The following is a 22334-nucleotide window of genomic DNA, read 5'->3' as shown; positions in this document are numbered from 1 at the left end:
ATATATAAAATAAATCTAATTTTTAAGTATAAAAGTGAAAACTAAATGTTAAATTTGTATCAGATTTTCTAAAATCTAAAAGTGGTCAATTTAAAAGTATTTTAACTTTTTATCTCTCCGAAAAGCAACCCCAGTTTGTGTGTAGGTTTTCTTCTAAGATTTTTTCAATTTTTTTTTCAATTACATTTTTCTATACTTTAATTTAAGAAAGAAGTTTGATTACGTATTTTATACTTAAATTTTTTATAACTATATTAAAACTAAAAATAAGGACAGAGTTAAAACCTTTTCAATACTTTTTATATTTTAATTGAGGAAGAAATTTGATTACATTTTTTAAACCACTCTTCCTTTTTAATAACTATATTAAAATTAAGAAAATGTTATCAACTTGGGACCAAATGCTCCTTAATATTCTACGAGTATTTTCTAGCAACCAAATACAGTATAATTAATTAGAGTAAATAATCAAATCAATTGACTATTAGAATAGTAATTAGACACCATTCCATACTCGAAAGTCTCTCCCCTCTATGGAGAATATCCACTTGAAATCGATAATTCAAAACAAAAAACTATCACATATTTGAATATCTGTGGAGAATATCTACTATATTATTTTCTTATAAATAATTTTTCTCTTTTTTCTCAATAAATAGATTTATTTCTTTATTTTATTAGTTTTCCATAGTTCAATATCGTGGAAAGGAATGACTCAGCAAGGTGGGATAGCCAAGTAAAAAATGAGTCAAAGACTAAGAGTCCAATTTTCACAAGAGAAGGACTTGGATGCATCATGCACCCATCTATTGTTTAACCCTGGTTGCACCCAATAAAAAATTGATATGTGCCCATTTGTTTAATTTTTAAAAATAGATTTTTTTGTGTTAATAATGGGGGAGTATGAGATTAGGTGCATTTAATAATTACTATCTTCACAAATCTATATGGTTCGATAGTTCTATCTCCAACTAAATAGTTTTTTTAGTACAACTAAGAGTTCAGAGATCTGAACCAAAGAACACGTAGTTTCAAAAATATCCATATATCAATTGAGTTTTGCTCAGTTTGGCCTTGCTCGCAATAGTTGAACTAGAAAGGCAGGTAGCTATGAGACACAAATATTTTATGTGAGTCAAAAAATCCGTATTAGACATGTATCAGATATCAATACTTCTAGATACTTTCCAGATATGTATCTGTGCGATTTATTTATTTTTACGCTTACTTTCTTTAAAGAAAAAGATTAGCTAACTCATCTAATTTTTCCCAATATAAAATTAGGTAGCCTATTTAAAAAACTCACTACTCGAGTCCAAAACTAAAAGAAAAAAAGATCAAACCCTGGAATTATCTAATCTTTATATTCACATTTAAATTCCCACAAAGTGTACTAAAATATAGTCCACTTGAATATATTCAACAATTCAACAAAAAAGTTCTTCATACTTCTCCTTCTAATATTTTTTCTTCTTTTACGATCAGTACAAGTCATTTATTGCATTTTATTTATTAGTGTACTTCAACGCTTTTTGTATTGTATTTCATTATTTATACTGTATTTTGTATTATTATAATTAATTTATATGTTAAATTTATCTGTATCATAATGTTTTTCAAAGAAAAAAAAATGTATCTTCAGGTTCTAAATAGGAAAGTTAGGAGCGTGTGAGTTTGGAGTTGGGAGTAGGACTCGGTTGGAGAGAGAGAAGAGAGAGAGATTACGTGTGTGTGCGCGAGAGAGAGAGAAGAGAGAAAAGGTTACGTGAATGTGAATCTCTGAAGAAGAAACAGCCATTAGTCTCTCTCTCTCTCTCTTTCTCTCTATTTAGCTTCTCAAGCGGTGGCCTACGAGATTCGCCTTCTCGTCCTCTACCTTTGGGGACTTGCAGCCTCAACAAAGATCGGATTCACCGTCGTCTCAAAGGCGGAGAGTTATGGTGGAGACCGACAACATGGCCGATTCGTCGCACAACGTCGAGGATGAAGTTGGGAGAGTGGTGGAGCAGGCGAAGGAACTGCATGATTCGGCTGCATCTCTAATCTCCAGAACAGCCAGCGACGAACAGTCTCTCCGCCAGCGTGCTCTCTCTCTTGAGTCTTCAATTCGCCGTCTTCGTTCTTTACTCAATTCGCTTCTCTCCAAGAAGCTTTTGGACTCCAAGCTTGCTGAAAAGGTCTATATCTTTCAATTTTCTACGCATTTAATTTCAAATCTGTCGTTCTGAAATCGACGGATCGATTCATCATTTTTTTTTTTTTTTTTTTTTTTTTTTTTCAGTTTTTTTTTTTGCTGTTTATTTACGTTTTGTTCGTGCTAGCTGTCAGGTTAACCTAATTTTTTTTAAATTTTGTTCTTTGTTTGCGTGAATCAGCTGGAAGATGACTTGCAAAGAGCTAAATGTATGATGGTCGATGGAGAGGTTGCATCGTTTCTTCCTGGGAAGCCGCAAGGTTAGAGTTCTTTCCTTTTGTATTTAGAGATCGCGAATTGATGTCATTTCTCTTTTGAAGGACAATATGAGGATTAGCGTCCGCATGCTTCTTGTTGCATTTAGTTTCTGAGTATGAGTATGTAATTTGATGGCAGGGAAGTTCTTGCAGATGTTTCTGGGACCTATTAATGTGCGTGCCTCAAGGAAAGATGTTCAGTTGAAAGTTAAAGAGGAATATAACAGTTACAGAGTATGATTTTCTTTTACTCTTTGTATTGTATTATCTCAAATCTTTTCCCTTTTGGTCCCAGAGGCTACTCCTTATTGCATGTTGTAGTAATTTGCATCCTGATTATACTTTTCAATAATTACGGCTACGGCATACCTCGAACTCTCCGAAATTAGTGCTTTGTTATAAGAGTTATTTTTTCCCTCGCTTTTGTATTTTACTTGAACACCTATATTAGGTGATCTACTTTTTTAGGCCATCAACAGCTGACTGAAAGATTCTTTCTTCTATGCATTTGGATAGTGAAGCTTCAGATGGGCCTGATTAGTTAATCTTACCCCGTCTAGATTTTGGCTTATTTTCCGGTTGAAGTTGGTTAGAAACAAACGCTTATTGATAGAATAGAACGGAAGTTACAGTACGAAGTGATCTGTTTTATAGATTGTACAACTATGTCCTTGATTTCTACAGTATGTGAAGAATGTGTCCTCTAACCCTATGCCAGAGGAGTTATTAAATCACCCTTTTCAATCGGAAAATCGGAGATACTGAATAACTACATAAATTGTTTGAAAACCTTTGCTCTATCTTGAACAAGAGCGCTGTGAAAGCATTTGCAAAATGAACTTTCTAAAGTTCTAGGGAACGGAGGACAGAGTAGTCCTGAAAATTTCAAAGAGCTTCCATCACAGCTTCATATAAAAATGGATGTGAGAGGATGAGGTTCCACATTTTTGGAACTATATTTCTGCACATGCTGTACAACCTAGGGAGAGACATTCAAAAGGATGGATAGAATTGTGTTTCATGGATCTAGCCTCGATCCTTGAATGTTGTGTGGAAACTTTACCATTCACTTTCTTGGGTCTCCTTCTGGGAGGTAATTACAGCTTTTTTGAGTTTTTGGGAGCTCATGGTGGACAAATTTAGAGCAAATTTAAGTAAAGTGGGAAAGGTATGTTGGTTTCTAAAGGGGAAGACTAACAGTTGCACAATCAACCACATTTCCTTTAAGTTACTTTTTTCTTCTCAAGGCTCCTTTTGTGAGTGACTCAAGAGATGGATAAGATTGTGAGAATTTTTTTTTCTGAGACGGTGGAGATTTTAAACATTGTTGCTTTTCCCACCTTGTCAATTGGAGTGGATTTTGCTCCCTATACAGTATGGTGGTTTTGGTATTGACTCGTTACATCATCTGAATAAATCTCTTCTTTCAAAGTGGCTTTGGACTGTCAAGAGAAGGAGACTTTATGGAAGAAGGTGAATTCTAGCGATTATAGGATGGACTCTAATGTTTGGCGTCCTTCTTCTCCTAGAGTAGAGCTAAGGACCGGCCTTGGTTTGCTATGGCAAATAATATCTCCACATTTCTGAATTTTTCAAAGTTCAGAAAAGGAAATATGAGAAGAATCAGATTCTGGAAATAAAACATCATTTGGGCCTCAAAGTATAAGGGATATTTGGCCTAGTTTTAGCCTTCGGCATTTGCTTGAATCTACATCAAAGGTATTATGAATTAATTGCATAATGGCGTTGTTTTGTAATGATAATATGAAAGAAATAGGATGATGTTTCTTGTTCCAGAATATAGAAAAGAATCTGGAGTCAGTGCATTATTCTTTTGAACACTTCTAGTTTGTGCTTTCAGTCTTAGTAGTTTCATTGCTATTTCTCTCTCCATTATTGCAATCTTTTGTCCATTTGGGTAAATCCTGATCTAACTTTTCATTTTAATTTCTTGTCATTAATACAATAATGTTTCTGGTAAAAGTGGGCTCTAAAGTTAAGTCTCCAGTTGATGACCAGCTTCTTATTTGGACAATTAAGGCTTTATACAAATGGAACAGATAATAACAAAAGTTTGGTCAAGTTGTCTTTGGATCTCAAGTAAACAACCTTACCTCAAAACTTTGTTTGGATGCCTCCCTTTTTTGTGACTCTCAGTTCTGGAGATTCCCTTATAAACCACAACATTCAGATTTTTTTGGCGTTGCTTTTATGTTTCTTGGGATTGCTTTCCCAAAATTTAGTGATTTCCAATTTTGGACTATCAACTCTTTCGGAACATGCTCTTGCAAATCTCTTTTTACATGTTTTGCGGCTTAGCTGATCTTCCCTTTTATTTGCTGCTATGGATGATTAAATCCCAAAGAAGGTTTGATTTTTGTTTTATTTGGTTGCTTTGGTAGAATACACATAATGAATTTCTTCTCGATATCTTCATCTTTGGTTTTTGGTTTTAGGACCCGAGTGGTGTGTTTGGCGTTGACATATGGTGGCTTGGTTCATATTATACAGAGATGTTACTTTACTACAAAAATCTTATAGAATTTTGGATATATTGTTAGTTTGACTCCAATCATGTTATATGGAGGTATTGCCGAAGAAAAAAAATTTTGTTCTTTGTTTACTAGAATAAGCATCACATATAAGGATAAATTATTAGCTCATCAAATTCTCTATTGAGCCAAAGAAAGATTCAAAGACAAATAGGTGAACGAATTCGTTAGGTATTAGGGGTTGTTGGGATCTAACGGATGAGGTAAGTCTCCACCATTATTGTTGTAATGGAGGTGATGGAGGATTTATTCTTTTTCATTTATTGGAGGTGCTTCTTCACCCTTCTTTTACTAATGAAGGGTGATTTGGTAGCAGGCGGCATCCTTTGCTTAGGGAGATATAGGAGAAAATTTTCAGGATGAAAACGGTCTTTGGAGGATTTTGCAAAGTGTCTCAGTTGAAGGCCTCCCTTTGGGTATCTCTATATATATAGCGTTGATAGTGTGGATCCCTTATCCAAAAAAAAAAGAGTGTTAATCCTAATAGTTGTAGCCCCTTACAGTTATTCAATTTTTTTTTCTTGGCTTCATTTCTTTGAGCTCTTTTTCATGGCTTTATGTTTTATGCGTTCATTTATCATACTGAAACCTGATTTCTCTCATTTAAAAATAAAATATAGAAAAAAAAAAACAAAAACAAAAAACATAAACCAAAAAAAAAAAAAACCCACCCCAGGAGTTCATGGACGTGGTGTATAGTTATCACATTCCTCCAGTCTACTTCAAGCAGTACATTATCAATCTCTCATTTTGTTAACCAAGCCAATTTTTATTAAGAAAAATAATCTTAGGAGACAAATCAAAGTGATTTAAGGGCTTCTATGATGGTAATTGTTTAAGAAGTCCCTAATGATGTGAATCCTGGCCTATCAACTCTTCCTACCAGCTCAATAAAATTTACTGATTTATGCAAAGCTATGCCATCGTGTCAATAATTATTTGAATACATTCAGCTGACTTCTGATTTTCTAGGGGGATATCTAAGTTTTAGAGCACATCTTCTGTTCAGCTAACTGTCATAGAGTGAAAGGAAATTTTGTAGGGACTTGCCGGGAGTTTTATCTTCCTGTCTTTTCTCTTTTCTCTTAAATTTACAGTTAATTTTCTGGTCAATTCTATCTTGCCTCTGTAATAGACTAAACTACAGTTGGAGACAAAGTTGACTTAAAGATTTTAAACGGGAAGTGAAAATATAAATCACTTATTGCATTGTTTTGTTGACGAGAAATGTTGGCAGGTCTTATTTCAAGATTTCTACCTCTCATGGGTTTTGGACATAAGCACTAAGAATAATATTATTCAACTTCTATGTAGAATCAAGTTTAGACTTTAGGGTAGAGGCAAAAAAAAAAAAAAAAAAAAAAACTGTTATGGACAAATGCGATTATAATGATTAGGAACTAATGCATATTTTGGACAAATTTACCGAGTGGTGTGAGAGGTGATTGTAGCTAAATGTCTCAAGCAACTTACTGGTGTTTGTAATCTTCTTTCTTTAGTAATTACTACATGATATTTTTCTCAATTTGGGTGGTTCTCGACATTCCTATGTTAATGATATTTGTCAAAATGGATTTCCTTCTTTCTTTGGGGCAAATCTTATGTCATTTTAGCTTGAGGTGCCCTCACGTTGATCTCTTTCAAGCAGGACAGGACTGCTCTTCTTTTTCTCCTTTTCCCATCTCTGCTGCTTGTTCTAAGAGGCTGGGTTTGGGATGGATGCTTGCCTGCATTTCCAGTTCAACTGTACCAGGTATTTTTTTTTCCCTAAATCGGTTCTTCTTTCCCTAATTGAATGTTTTGATGCATATTGAATTTGTTTCTGTACAAGTTGGCTCCTTCTATACTTGGTAGTAGGGACTGTGGAGCAAATACCTCATGATTGACGAGATAAATATAAATGTTTATATCTACTTGGCATTCGTCACTGAATCCTTCACAATTGGAAGATATTCCTTTTGTAGTTATTTTGAGGATCATCTCATTCCTTTGTTCTTTGGCTGTTGCTTAGTTCTATTTTTTTAATATATTCTTGTCTCTTTTAAAAGGAAAAAAAAATTAATTTAATACTTCTAATTAATTTAGAAAACATAATTTAATTTTATATAAAAAATTGTTGTTTTCATTAAATATATGTGTGTGAGAGAGACAGACAGAAATATTTTCTAACATTCTATAAATTACATTAAAATCTAAACATTGTTTGTACTCGGTACTCTACATTCATCATTTTGAGGCATATGGAACCTGTTCCTGTGCAAATATAAGCACGTGCTTCCCATTTTCAGTTTCTAATCATCCTATTTCAGGCTTCTCATTTGATGCAAAACTCAAACTAAATGTGCCCTAGATGATCTAAATTCTTGTAATTTTGTGCTTTTTAAGGGAGGATATCTCATTTGTTTTCTCTTATATCTCTATTAATGATGTAATTTTTGAAATCTTGTTCTCTGGGCATTTCTAGGGTTATCTTCATATAGTGTATTCAATGCCTTTTGAAGATTCATTTAAGCTCAACACATCATTTTTCTTTCCAGGCATGGCTCTTGTTCCTATACACAGGATTGGCATTGCGTGAAAACATACTAAGAGTCAATGGCAGTGACATTCGCCCTTGGTATGTGTGCTGCAACTTTTGCTTTCGTTGTTATGCTGTTATTCATTGTTTTATTTTAAAATAGTCTTATGGTAGCTTTGACTATTTAAGGTTACAAGTATTTATACTTGAAATTTTTTATAATGAGAAATCAGTTTTCATAGAGGATAATGTAACAAGTACAAAAGAGAAGGCTACACAAGTGAAACCAAACAAAAATCATTATTTGGTTCTTCAAGGGACAATGGATATTCTCATTCTTATTCCCTTCTACCACAGTTAAGATGGTGGATGGTGGATGGTGGGTGAATTCAATTGGGGACTGTCTAGTATTTACGAGCCTTCTGGTTGAAGGGAGAGAATGGATTTTTGGAGTGATCTTTGGGATCTACAAGGTTCGTGTAGTTCTATACTTCTATGTGGCTTTTGGGAGGTGATCTTAATGTCTAAGGAGCCCCCGTGAATTTTCTTCTACTATGGGAGGTCTAATAGATTTATCAATTCCTCTAAGCTCATATATCTTTCCCTCCCCAAATGCCTCCTTGGTTGAACTTAAAGGTCTTCATCTCATGTCATTTGGTTATGTCCAAAAAGCTTGATTCACACTATCTTCTTCCCTATTCTTATCAAATAAGGACATCAAATGGGCCCGGACCCTTTTCAACTTGAGAACTAACTCTGACTTTGACCACAATTGAAGCGAATGGTCATTCTCAATGTCAAATGGGGTTCTAACCCTTTCAGGTTTGAGAACTATGGACTCATCTTTGGCCACAAGTGATGCTAAGGACAAAATCGTTTCTTTGCCGTGTTGTGGTGGAGTTGAGTTTGGTGCATGATGAACATCAAATTTTTTTAGGGAGGTTGAGAGATCATGGAGTAGGTTTACCGACCCTTCTGTTTTGTTTTCTTTTAATACAGAAACAAGCCTCTTCATTGATATAATGTAATGAGATTATTGATCAGAGTTCAATACTTAGATACAAAAGTAAGCAAAACAACTACGATAACACCCCCATATCATCCTCGGCAAATCCTAAAACCAACAACAAAAACAGCCAACAAAACAAATTTAACAACATTACAAGCATACTTGGCCAAGGATACAAGCCAAGCCAAGAATATTCTGGACAAAGTAAGGCTCTCCAGTTCAAGTAGAGATCTTGCTATGGGGCTATCAATGCCAAAACGAACCCTTCAATCATATGCTTACCGTGAGAGACGTGCTGATCTTGGTTTAATCCTCTTGAGTAGGAGTCCATTCCTGTAGTTAGTATTTGGGTTGCTTATATTGCGGGTTTTTTTTGTGTCCTTGTACATTTTCTTCATTTTTCTTGATGAAAGCTCGGTTTCTTATTAAAAAAGTGAAGTTTTTTTAAAAGCAGCAGAATATTTCCATATTCACCACTCTGCTATTTAGAGTCTAAGACCCAATTGTTTTATGATCAGGGAGTGGTTTGGGAAGTCTATAGACTTTATCTTTAATTGGATTCTTCCTAACTCAGCTGGTAATATGGAGGTCCAAACGATAGTTGGTCAAAGGTTCAATGCGCAGGAGAAGGTGTTACAGATAAAGAGTGCTCTCCTGACTCATCTGGAATCTTTGGTTAAAGGGGAATCCTCAAAGAGGAAACATCTGGAGAGAAGAGTTGAGAAGACATTGTTTACTTTTTTCTTATGGTCTTTGAAGTCCCCAACCTTTTTATAGTTAGTGTTACAGTTCAAAGATCTTTACAATATGGAAATAGTTCCTCACTAACAATCTAGCAATCTACAGTAGTAAAGCTCATCTACCTACCGTAGATGGTTATGATTAACATGCTCACACTGGAGACTATTTTTGTAATTCACCTCTTGGTCTTTGGAGTTTTACTCTTATATTTCATTTATCAATGAAATTGTTTTTCTTTCTAAAAAGTGATTAACATGCTCCATAACCCACCGTCCCTATGTAAAAGCCCACAAAACTACCTCTTTTCATTACACTCTTTCACTCTGAAGTAGGTGAAAGCAATCATTCTCTTTCCTGGGCACTTTTGAAGAAAAAGGTTGGGCATTAAAAAGGTTATCATGAATGTGTTCTCTTGTCAGTGCATATGTTATAATTTCAGATTTACATTTGGTGCTTGATGGAATGATGTCTGTTACACCAGATTTGTAAACAACTTTATTCTCTATCTTTTGATTGATGTGCATAGGATTTGTACTTTATCAATGTTTTTGTAGTGTCGTGGTATAACACGGGCAAAGTTTGTGATCATGCTTTTGCTGGTTGATAGATCATCACTATTATGCTCTATGATTCATCGTTAGTTCTACGAACATTATGGTAAAGTTCGCGAGTCATGATTTTACAGGTGGATATATCATCACTATTGCGCTATGATTATGGCACTTGTTAGTCTTACGTGGGAGATCAAAGGACAGCCAAATTGTGCCCAAAAGCAGGTTTTTTCCTATTGTTTATTACCCCGCTAAATACATACCGTACTCTATGCATTGGATTAACAGCATGGGTTCAATTATTCTCCAGAGAGGTGTACAACTCTTCCTACAGTGGGCCATGATGCAAGGAGTTGCAATGCTTCTACAAAATAGATATCAGCGTCAGAGGCTTTATACTCGGATTGCTCTTGGGAAGGTGCCATTTTCTACTGCATTCTTGTTGCATTCAACTTCATCGCAATATATTCTAATTTTTGTCGCCTCAATATAATCTATGACTGGAGCTCATTATCCCTTCCCTACCCAAGGCACTCAAAATTTTAAGCATCTGATAATAAACATTTATGAATGTTGCATATGTTTTTAATTGGTGGTTGCTTGTTCTGTCATTTTATCAATCTATTGATTTCCTTTTTTATTCTTTTTATTACTAGGCTAAGAGAATGGATGTCGTTTGGGGAGAAACAGCTGGTGTAGATGGTCAACTATGGATACTGTGTCCTATACTCTTTATATTACAGGTGACTTAAGCCTCAATATTTTCCATGTTCCAAAATTTTCATGGCAGTTGATGAACAAGTTAGTGGAAACTAGATTTTTCATGGCTGGTTAATGCTATTTCCTTAGATCCCGTTTAGTAACCATTTTGATTTTGGTTTTTGTTTTTGAAAATTAAGTCTATGAACACTACTCTTACCTCCAAATTTTTTCCTTTATTATCTACCTTTTACCAATAGTTTAAAAAACCATGTCAAATTTTGAGGACTAAAAAAAAAGTAGCTTTCAAAAAGTTGTTTTTGTTTTTGGAATTTGGCTAAGAATTCATCTATTGTACTTAAGAAAGATGCAAATCATTGGAAGAAATGTAGATGAAATAAGCTTAATTTTCAAAAACAAAAACAAAACCAAATGGTTATTAAACGGGGTCTTAGTGTTTTAAGCAACTTTTCAGTCTGTTCAAACTAGCAAAACTCTTTTCCTATTTAACTACCTTTCCTCTAATTGGAATTAATGTAGAGGGCGTCTTAATGCACCCACCTTTTTTGTTTTAACGTAGTTCTCATTGTCTAATGAATTGGAGTCAAAATTACAAAAACAAGCTCTGACTTACTATCATTTGTATAGTTAAGAAATTGATTATATGTGCCTAAAATTCTTTAACTACAATTTTTTTTTTCTGATGGATATTAAAACTTTCGTAGAAATTTATTGTGGAACAAAAAATTTAAAAGATCAAAATTTCAATATGTTAATTGAATTTTCTATTTTGAAGTTCATTTTTTCTGGTTAGATTATAAAAACTACCCAACCAGTTTTTTAATACACTCTTGCTGTTTTTATTATTTGCTAACAATTTTCCACCTAAGTGCTTTATTTTTCTGAAAAGTTAACAAACATATAGATATATATATATATATATGACGTAATATGATTAGTTATTCATGAAAGACTCTTATGTATGACAGTTTTGTTTAATAGTTACAACCTTACTTGAAGAGGATCTGTTCTATAGGTTGTACAATTGTGTCCTTGAGTTCTAAAGTCATGTTTAAATGTTAGATATTAGTGATTAGGTATTTTTATTTTTGGTTAATTTCTTTCTATTTAATGCTTACCAGAAATAATGTTTTTACCCTTCACTAAGAGAATCTCAAAAAATGTAGAAGGTAGCATTTAATTTTTCATATAAACATACTTGAAAGTAGAGATGGTAAAACTTTTAGACTTTAAGCAACGTTGTAAGATATCAAATTAGAAAGAATGTTATTAGTTAAGTCGGAATACCTTCACATAGAGCTTAGGTTTCTCTCCTCAAAGGCATAAACCCCTTCTGCTATATGGTATAAATACAACTTTTCAGGATGGTTTAGGTATCCATGTGGTGGTGTGAGAAGACTTTTGTTGAATTTTAGGTGATATGGAAATATTATTTTAATCTAGCTTCACAGGGTATGATTGGTTATTATGGAAATTTTGTGCATTATGGTAAATGGAATTCTTTTTACTGTTCGCTATTTACAAATGGTGGCACTGTGGATTTATTTTTTGATTTGAACACCAAACTTTGTGTTTACTAAGACAGTTGAGCTATGCTTGCGGTTCAGTGGATTTATGATGGTCAGTCAGTATGAACCATCTTTGTTTAGGAAGGGCATTTAGCAATCATAATCTGTTATGGTCAATTACTAAATAATGGAACTATAATATGAGTTATAGTAATATATTAATTTACTTTTATAGGGCTTTGAGGCATACGTTGGCTTACTTCTCCTCAAGACTGCATTAGTCGGCGTGGTTCCTGAATGGCAGGTGATTACTTGTTTTCTGTTTCTACTGGTTCTAATTCAAAATAATATTTCAAACTTGCTGAAAAGGTTGTGAAAACATGGCACATGCTTAGATACAAACTGACGGATAAATGTCCGGACTCCGGTGCAGGTATTATTTTGTGGATTCCTTTTGGTTCTAATGGCAGTTGGGAACTTCTCAAATACAGTTCAAACCTTAATGGCAAAATCAAGATTCAAGGCAAAGATGAAAAGAAGCAAGAGCAAGCAGGAATTGGGCCAGACCAATTCTTAATACGTAGGATTACTTAAATTAACAACTTGTAGGATCTATTATTCTTCACCTTTCCAGGTCTTGAATATGTTTTGTCGAAGCTGAGCTGTGAGAATTGTCCTTCCTCCCCTTTTTTATATCATTTTGACTCAATTCACTTTTATCATGTAAAGTTGGTCTTGCATAGGTTCTTCCCTGGAGAAGATGGAAGTGCTACTAAGTGCAGGACTCATATTCCAGTTACCATGTAACATTCTACATTCTTCTCTTTTCGATTGCTGTTCATTGCAAGCTAGTGAGTTTTTGAATTTTCTTATTGTAATTTCAGCTGTTTATCGTCTTTAATTCCAATGGAAAAAACCAATGGTTTTGGACGTTTTCACTATCAAAGTTTTCGGTCCTTTTCATTTTGGATCGACTTAGCAAAAATGTTCCCATGTTCTTCCTTTGGGTAGATCTTTCAGCATTGTTCTCGAAACGAGGGTAATATAGAAACTTCGTGAGCATAGAGGTTTTGAGCAAGGTTAAATCCTCGTGCCTACCTAGGTTACATCCCAACAAAATTTGAATCACCTTTCCTTTTAACCAAATTCTGCAGATTATACTTGATTATGAAGACTGAATGTAACTTTATAGGGTGAAAAAAAAAAAAAAAGGTTTAGCCATTCCAGTATCAAGTTGAACAGAAATTCTTGAGCTGATACCATAGAATATGACATCCTCAATAGGTTTTATTGTACTTGTGAATGGTCTTTGATCATTTAACATCATCTTTGTACCATGGAACTTTGTACACCTTGATAAACATTGTAATGAAGTGCTTTGGATGAAACATGTAATATTTTATTTTTTACTTTGTGGATGCAAGAAGTTGTGTAGTTTTGAAGATGCAAGACGGTGCTTGGTAACTTTTCTAGCCATCATTTTATTATGTGGAAATCCTATAAATTAAGATTTTATTAGATGGACATCCTATAAATTAAGGATGATGTTTGTGATGTTGCTAGCATTGAGTAGCAGGCTGGGCCAACTCGTGAAGCTGTCGTATGGATGGAGTCGAAACATAACAGCTATTAGAATTCTAAGCACTCTAATTATATCCATTTTAGTAGATTTATATGCATGTTTATGGTTTTTTCAAAATTAAAGACTTTAAGAGATTATCTTTGATGAATCCTCTCGATTGCTCCAAATTTCTACGAAATTCTTCAACAATCCTTAAAGTAAATTATCACAAGAGTTGTCTCTACTATTCTCAGATATTAGATTGGACGTGTGTGATCCAAATTGAAAATTGAGAGATTTTTGAGGTGAAATTGGAAGAATTTTTCCTTCAAAAATTCGTTTTGCATGATCTTTTTCACTGAAATTAAAATAGATATATACTGAGATTGATCATGGGGAAACCCACTTTCTTATTATTTTATCATTTTTTAATTTAAATTTAATTTTTGGATAAAATCAAATTAAATTAAAAGAATTTAATTCTGAATATGATAATTTCAGATTTAAATTAATTTAAAATGTTTTTTAAATAATTAATTAATTAAACATATTTATTTAAGGGGTCTTTTTAAATATAAAAAAATATTTAAAAATATTTTAAATTTATAGCAAAAAGTTCTAAGTAGAACTTTTTGTTAAAGTGAAATTTTTTGGGATTTTTCTATTTATAAGAATTTTTTTTTAATTAATTAATTTAATATCATATATTAAATTAATTAAATACCTTATCGAAACCTGAATCTTTATTCATGTAATTAATATTTAAATTTTATTTAAATATTTTCAACTTTTCAAAATCGTTTAATTTGTTAATTAAACGTTAATTATATCGAATATAATAATCCAAACTTTAAATCGAATTTGAACATTTCAAATTCTCTCAACACGTTAAGGTTTAATCCTTTTACAAGCTAGTAGAGGGACATATTAGACCTTCATTAGGACATAATGGACCTACAGATAATTAGTTCCAACGATTAGGACATAATGGACCTACATATAATGAACTCCAATTAATCAATATTCGTTAACTATCGAGACACTCTAATGTAGCTCAGTAGTTGTACTTTCCTCATTATAGATATATTTCTCTCCACTTAATTTAACCATAATCAATAAGTTGATCTTTCACATGTGTCACACCCTCTCTCAGACGACTCTCTGAGCCTAGGAAATGACATAATTGCAGCAGTTATCAACCATTTTGCTCACTTATTGCCTAATAACTCTAGCAGAAATAACTCTGATACCTACATGCAATATACACAGCGAATGCCTCTATGGCTAAAAACATAAAGTTTTAAACACACAAAATATTTACAAAGATTACATTACTAGTTTCACAAGTCTCAATACCCAAAAACTTAGTCCCAATATGACCAATGGTAACATGTGTACACTATTTATAGTAACTACCTAACAGACGGGTTACAATAAATTTGTCTTGGGTGGTAGATCAAATGCAAGGCTACCTCCGAGGATTTGACCGCTACCTGGGGGAAAGGAAAATATTTGAAAATGGGGTGAGCTTGCTAGCCCAGTGAGTGACTTAAGAAAGAAAACTAATTCTCATGCAAAAATCTCAATAAAGAGATTAAACTGAAATATAAATGTCTACAGTAACCTTGTACTGCAATATAAACATTTTCCAAGCATAAAGCACATAAAGCTGTTTTCATCATAAAATATTAAATTGTTCCTTAGTTGAGAATAACCCTGCTGTGGTTAAATCCCAATGTCAACTGCTAGTCAAGAGAGAACCCCTTTTGCTCAATCTCTGACTTAGTCAAGAGAGAACCCTTTTGCTCAATTTCTGACTTCAAACTACCTATGTGCACATGGCCATAACTAAGTACCGTCATACCTTAAGTACTTTTGCTTAGATACCTTCTCAAAACTTGTCCCTCAGTATCAAGCTGCTCGGATGCATTCTCAAATGTCCCTCGGTATTGAGTTTCAAGTAAAACTAGTCATACAATGACTTTATCTTTAAAGCATGTAAAACATAACACATAGAAAACATGTCTTTAAAGATAACAACACATGCTTTGTGTAATTAAACACACATAAATAGTTTTTCTATAAACTTTCATACATGGCATGCGTATAAAACATTACTCATGGTTTGCTTGGAAATTACTTTGTAAAACTAGCTAGCATGAGAATAATTTTTCTTTAAAACATTGTAAATATTTAGTCACTCACAACTTTAGAACTATTCATCAAGGGTCGATATGCTTCTATTACTGGTGTCAATCATGTGGACACAAAAGCATATATTAGCTACTAGCATAAATCTCCCTTTTGAGACTAACCCTTAAGTAAGCTTTGTGTTTAGCCTTCCTCTTGAAGACTTTCACAACAACATACCTTGCTGTAGGTTTAGACACTTAGGAATTTCTTTGAGATTAGGCTCATGCAAAGCTTCCAACCGCTCCTCACAAACGCAACACCACGTAAGCAACCACCACTTTTCTCTCTAAGTGTTCTTACAGCTACATATGGTCCTCCTCAAGGCTGCTTATGCGTCCAAGACTCCACTACAAGCTCTTCTCGACCTACATAGTAGGTCTAATGCACGGAAAAACTCAACCCTTGGTCTGTTCAAGCGTTTCCTTCGAGCTGTCAGCTTATTCAACTTAAGCAGCTGCCTGCTTGTTCATGAAATTCCATATTCATCTTACAAAATTAATAACTCGAATTCTAGAGCTGATCTTAAGAAATATCCTTCTACAAACTTGTTAAGAATTGTCTCAAGTATTTTTACCTCAAAATTTTAGCTTTAGACTTCTCGCGGTATGTCCTAGAGACTCAATTCTTTAATGATGGCTCGGATTCACCTAAGAACAGAACCTCTGGTCCTTTTTCTCCTTCTCCAGCCTTAATTCGATGAGGACTTCATTCGGCAGTTCTAAAAGTAGACTCTCAGAGCTTTCCAACGACACCAAGAACTCTAAATTTGCACGGAGGAATTGATCAAACTGATTGTTTGAAGTTCGACCTCCCCTATTTATACTGTTTTCCATCGCTTCTCATTAAAGCATAACGTGACACTTCATTTTTCATGAAGTTAAATCTGGTGCTAAGGACATCTGGTATTTTTAATCAGTGATTAATGTCGATCAATATAAGTCCAATCGTTTAGCTCACCGCCCCATCGTTTAGTGACTTCACGCTAATGCTTGTCACTTGACGATCTTGCCCATCGCATAGCACATTGATGCCCATCGTGTAGTGTTGACACCCATCGTCTAGCACAACACTGCTATTGTCTAGCGCCCATGCCCATCGCGTAGCACCATCGCCTAGTGTCATCGCCTAGCACTGATGCCGATCGTACAGTGCCAATGCCCTATCCCTTAACGCTATCGTCCAACGTCTAGCGCTTTCGTTTAGCACGACCCTTCGCATCGTCCAGCGACACACTTTGTTGCACCTGTCTCTTATACACATCTAGATGTGTATAAGAGACAGACTCATCGTGTAGCGCCGCTCATTTTCTACATGATCGTTCAGTGCCCGCTCATTGCTGCACGATCGCCCAGTGCGCGCAACTCCAATGCCTAGCACCCATGCTTGCACACACTTGAGGCTACCGCATGCTTTGCTAACCTCTCAAGACTTTGGCTGTCGCATGCCTTTCCACACATAGCTTTTCTCTTGGCCACACTTTGGCTTCCTTCAACACCCAAATAACCTCTCAAATGAGCATGGCTAACGTATGGCACAAAACTTAGCCAATTTTATAGCCTCCAACGCATGAGTTATACTTAGCCAATTTTTCAAGCTCTACCCAAGAATCAAGTTTTCAACTCAAAATTTTCTTCTAACTTTTCACCATTTTCTCTACCATTACACATTAAGTTTTGAAGGAACTCTTAACGAAGAGCATCCATGAGTGTATTCAGATCTTTTAGATTTCATTGTGGCTGAAATACAACATATACGTTCCAACAGATAGTTATGCAAATTAATACTAATTAATGACATGCTTCGAACAATAAAAATACAAGGGAAAAAATTCTCATACCAGTTGAAGACTCTCTTCAAACGTCAAATTCAGAAGTAGTGGAAGCACCTCTACGCGAAGTCTATCGCCCACAAACTAGTCGGCTGCAGTAGCACGATCGTCTACATGAATGGTAGCAACTTGAACAAGCGCGAACAAGTAAACAGTAGGGACGACACCAAGAATTGGAGCCCTTGGTATTCTCAGAGTGAGAATCCAAAGTGTGATCTTTGGTGAATTTGGTAGAGGTCGGAGAAAAGATAAATCGTGTAGACGATAAGCAAGTATGAGAGAAAGAGTTATCGTATAGCAATGATGCTTATCGTTTAGAAGAAGCTACACGATCGTGTAGGTTTTACTAAGCGATCGTTTAATAAAAGGTAGACAATCGTTTAGAAAATGCAGCACACTATGCGATCGTTTAAGAAAGCTAAACGATCGTTTAGGGACAGACGTGCGATCGTTTAGGCGCTAGTGTTCGATCGTTTAGACAATGAGCTACTATCGTATAGGCTCTCAAGCTATGCGATCGTTACGTTTTCATACTGATTGCGAATCTTTTCGAACTTTTTGCAAAATGAAACAAATTTTCATTTCATTCTTCGATTACAATAACCAACTTTGGATTCTCCCATTAACGCACGACCGAGAGAAGTTTTCGGCCAATTATCATATAATTAACCAATTTAATAATTAATGAATATAATCATATTACATTCTTACCCTATAGTTTGATATCACATATCTACTATAGTAATTTATCCTCCGCTTGATATAAATTATATTTATATCTAATTTCCTCCAAAATAATATATCTTATACATTTAGTCAATTATATCATATATAATTAACCAGTCCAATTATATCATATATAATCGAACTCCCTCTTGTCAATTTGAACTTTTCAAACTAACCTAAACACTGATTCTCGACTTTATCCAAGCTACTCAAGGGACCTAATGGACCTATGGCTCGAAGCTCCAACGGTACGTGAATAGCTGACTAAACTCTTTAGCCACGAAATCCACCATCCGTTAACTACCAGACATTCCACTAAAGACCAACAACTGAACTCTTCTTACCATAGATATATTTCTGTGTCCATCAGATATAACCAATCATGAGTACGATGACCCTTCACAGATGCTCGTAAATACAACTGGGTCAATTTACCATTTTGCCCCTGTAGTTACATCTCACTCTTTAAGTACCACTGATTTCTCTAATGAACAATACAACATAGTCCAACTATGTGTGAACACCTCTCGGGCCAAGAGAAGGTGTATGACACCACATCTTTTAAGCCCTGGAATTAGCCCTTAAGGGAGCTATCTATCTAGTTACCCTGCTTCGGGAAAGGAGTGAATTCCATCTTGTGTAGTTGAGTTCTTAGCTCCCAAATCAGATGAATCTCCAAAATGGTAGGTTTGAATCGGCGACCTGGCCACTCGCACCCATACAAATCAAAGGACCGAATTCAATGGCAGGAGTTCCTAACTCTCAGGATTGAGGTCATGTTACCTATGATCATCCTAGTGAAATGAAGTCTTTGTCATGAACGGTGTTATATAACGAGACGTTAACACTTCGTGGTCAGGTTTTATACAAACTCTTTGTATAGGATGTCCCCACTCGCATGTCCCCTACACGAATGATCAGGATCAGACCATCTGTGACAAGTCACAACACTTGTGACCATTCCACAAAGCGGGCCGCATCCGTAGCGTTACCAAGATAAGGTTTCCCTCACATATCCATATACTAGAGACCATTTTGGTTATCACTCAAGACATGATCCACTTCTATGTCACTATATACATGCTTAAGTTACATACAGATAACCAGGGATTTTATGTTTATTGATTTGTGGTAAAGAAAATAAAACATACAACTGAGCAAAATTAATATGTGAAGTAAATATCATATATTATACAACACAAGTGTTTGTACAAACAATTTACAAACTACAGGACACGAGACTTTAGGGCATCAACCCCAACAATTTTCACATCAACCTACTCACCACATTGGTCTCAGTAGGGAACATACTCAAGTAGAGAAATTAGGGCTCAGGGTTCACAACATGTTATTTGTATTTACAATTAGGTCAAAATTATCGTTTTGCCCTTGTAATACATCTTGCTCTTAAGTCTCCACTGATCCTCTAATGAACAATTGATTTATAGTCTTACCAATAAACCGAGTCCCTCTCAGCCATAGAGACGGCAAGCCCCTTTGCTCAAGACTAGGAGCCAATACTAAGGGAACAACCTATTTACTAACCTTAAGATGGGTATGAGTGAATTCTGTCTCGCAGAACTATGTCCCTAGCTATCTATATTACCCCTAAAATGGGAGGCTTATTGAGCAGCAATGTTGAGTCACTCTCACCCATGCAGATTCAAGGATAATCCCGAATAAACAGAAGTTTATAGTTAACTCATGACTGAGATCAAGTTACCTTAGGTCATCGAATTGAAATAGTCAGTTTTGACAATAAACAGTCGTTATAAAGAAAAGTGACTATTTCGTGGTTTGGTTTTATGCAAACATTTGTTTGCATAGGATGCTCCCACTCGTATGTCCTCACATGAACGATTTTGGGATCACATCGTTTGTATCAATATACAAAGTAGGTTGTATTCATAGTGTGTGAAACCTAAATCCTATTTTCCCTACTTAAGCAAGTAATTAAGGAAATGAACCAAGTATAAGTCAAATCTTATGTCAAAAGGAAGAAAAATTCAAAAGTATTGGAGTAAACGTTTGAGTAGCTTTGAGTTGGAGCTTAACAGGTGGAAATTTGGCTAAGTGTTGAAGCCTAGGACAACCATGCGTTGAGGATTGTGAGGGCATCATGCGTTGGTATAGGATATGCAGCTAAAGCACTAAACGATGGTCAAACCATGATGGATGTATATTGGTTGATCATTGGCGTGACAAGGGCTGCTCATGCATTGAGATGAAAAAAAGGCTACGTCAGCAAGCAGCGAGGAAAGGTCATCGAGTGACGAGGATGGGCCAGGTGCGAGCAAAGATGCATTCGGTTGCACGCGAGCATGGACACTAGGCGTTGGAGCGTTGCGTGAGGATGATCGTATAGCTACTTGCGGGGTTGCTTGATAGCGTTAGACGATGAGCGCAAAGCTAAATGATTGAGACAATGAGCACGACAATGAGCACACATCCTTGCACGACAATGAGCGCAAGGTGCTAGCTACTCGATGCGCGCTAGAGCTATGCGATAGAGCAAGGCAACGTGCGTTGAGGTAGCGAGCGATGAGCTTACGATAAGCGCAAGGATGTGTGTGTTGGGATTGGTGTCCTAATTCTCCCAGAGTCTTGTAGTTTGTAAATAGTTTGTACACATTCTATTAATAAAATAAGAATTATTTTATTTGCATTTACTCATATCCAATAAACTAAGATCCGTAGTTATTTTATGTAAACTTAAGCATATATGTGAGACATATAAGTGGATCATGCCTTAAGTAATAACCTAAATGGTCTGTAGTATAAGGATAAAAGAGGGATACCTTATCCTGGTGACACTATGGATACGACCCGCTTTGGAGACACGCGAGTAGCATGCAATAAGGGATAGTAATAACCTAAATGTCATAAAGTGCTACATATGGTCTGATCCTGACCATTCATGTGGAGACACGCGAGCGAGGGTGTCCTATACAAAGAGTTTGTATAAGACCAGACCACGAGATGATTTTTTTCTTTATATAACATCTTTGATAATTGAGACTAACATTTCACTAAAATGACCATAGGTGACATGACCTTAATCCTGAGTGTTTTGGGAACTCTTGCTTTTGAGGGCGGTCCTTTGATTAGTATAGGTGAGAGTGACCAGATTGCCAACTCAACAAGTCTATCTTTTTGGGGATTTATCTGATTGGGGAGCTGGGAATTCAGTTACACAAGACGAAATTCACTCTTTCTCTGAAGCAGGGGTAAGTAGATAAATTGCTCCCTTAAGGGCTGATTCCGGGTCTTGAACATTGTGGCCACATCCTCTCTTTGGAAAAGAGGACTCGGTCATAGTAGAACTATGGCTAATTGTTCATTAGAGGAATCAGTGGTACTTAAGGAGTTAGATGTAACTATAGGGCCAAAAGAGTAAATTGTTCCAACTGTACTTACAAGGAATTTGTGAAAAGTTATCGAATTGTTGATTGGTTATATGGACACAAAAATATATCTGTAGTGCGAAGAGTGTAGTTGTCGGTCTTTAGTGGAGTGCCCGACAGTTAACGAACAATGAATCTCTTGACTAAAGAGTTTAGTCAGTTATTTACATACCGTTAGAGTTTCAAGCTACAGGTCCATGCGGTCCCCTTGGTAGCTCAATGGGTTCAAGTTGAGAATCAGATTTTGAGGTTAGTTTGAAGTGTTCAAATTAACAATAGGAAATTCAATTATATGTGATATAATTGGTGTGATGTATGAGATAAATTAGTTGGAGGATTTAATATAAATATGATTTATATTAAGTACTATAAAATAAAAAAAAGAATTATAGTTTATATGTTTCATATGATGAAATATTAAAACTATAGGTTATAAATATAATATGATAAGTTGGTTATCATATTTATTCATAATATATTAATTATATGATAATTAATTCTTTTTCTCTAATAATCGATTGAATAGGAGATTATTGGAAGTTTTATGGTAACCTTGAGATAAAAGGAAAATG

General features: G+C 35.1%; 1 protein-coding gene across 1 annotated transcript; it reads left to right on the top strand.

The window, feature by feature from the left end:
* The first annotated feature begins 1664 nt into the window (after positions 1–1664).
* On the top strand, positions 1665–13035 carry LOC120067169 (transmembrane protein 120 homolog). Its single transcript, XM_039018641.1, has 10 exons — positions 1665–2177; positions 2376–2454; positions 2591–2685; positions 6652–6756; positions 7541–7620; positions 9957–10047; positions 10133–10240; positions 10479–10565; positions 12286–12354; positions 12484–13035. Exons 1-10 carry the CDS (start codon positions 1938–1940, stop codon positions 12625–12627), a joined length of 1098 nt encoding a protein of 365 aa, XP_038874569.1. The 5' UTR covers positions 1665–1937; the 3' UTR covers positions 12628–13035.
* The last annotated feature ends 9299 nt before the right edge of the window (positions 13036–22334 follow it).

The sequence above is a fragment of the Benincasa hispida genome, chromosome 12, assembly GCF_009727055.1.
Source record: "Benincasa hispida cultivar B227 chromosome 12, ASM972705v1, whole genome shotgun sequence".
NCBI classification, from domain to species: domain Eukaryota; kingdom Viridiplantae; phylum Streptophyta; class Magnoliopsida; order Cucurbitales; family Cucurbitaceae; genus Benincasa; species Benincasa hispida.
Note: the sequence above shows the minus strand (reverse complement) of the source record. Positions and strands in the feature narration are given on the sequence as shown.

Excerpts from the sequence above, each read along its gene's own strand:
- LOC120067169 (XM_039018641.1), top strand. The coding sequence starts at position 1,938 with ATGGTGGAGACCGACAACATGGCCGATTCGTCGCACAACGTCGAGGAT. Across the intron at positions 6,757-7,540 it reads TTCCAGTTCAACTGTACCAG|GCATGGCTCTTGTTCCTATA; the intron begins GTATTTTTTTTT and ends TTTTCTTTCCAG. Across the intron at positions 12,355-12,483 it reads GCGTGGTTCCTGAATGGCAG|GTATTATTTTGTGGATTCCT; the intron begins GTGATTACTTGT and ends ACTCCGGTGCAG.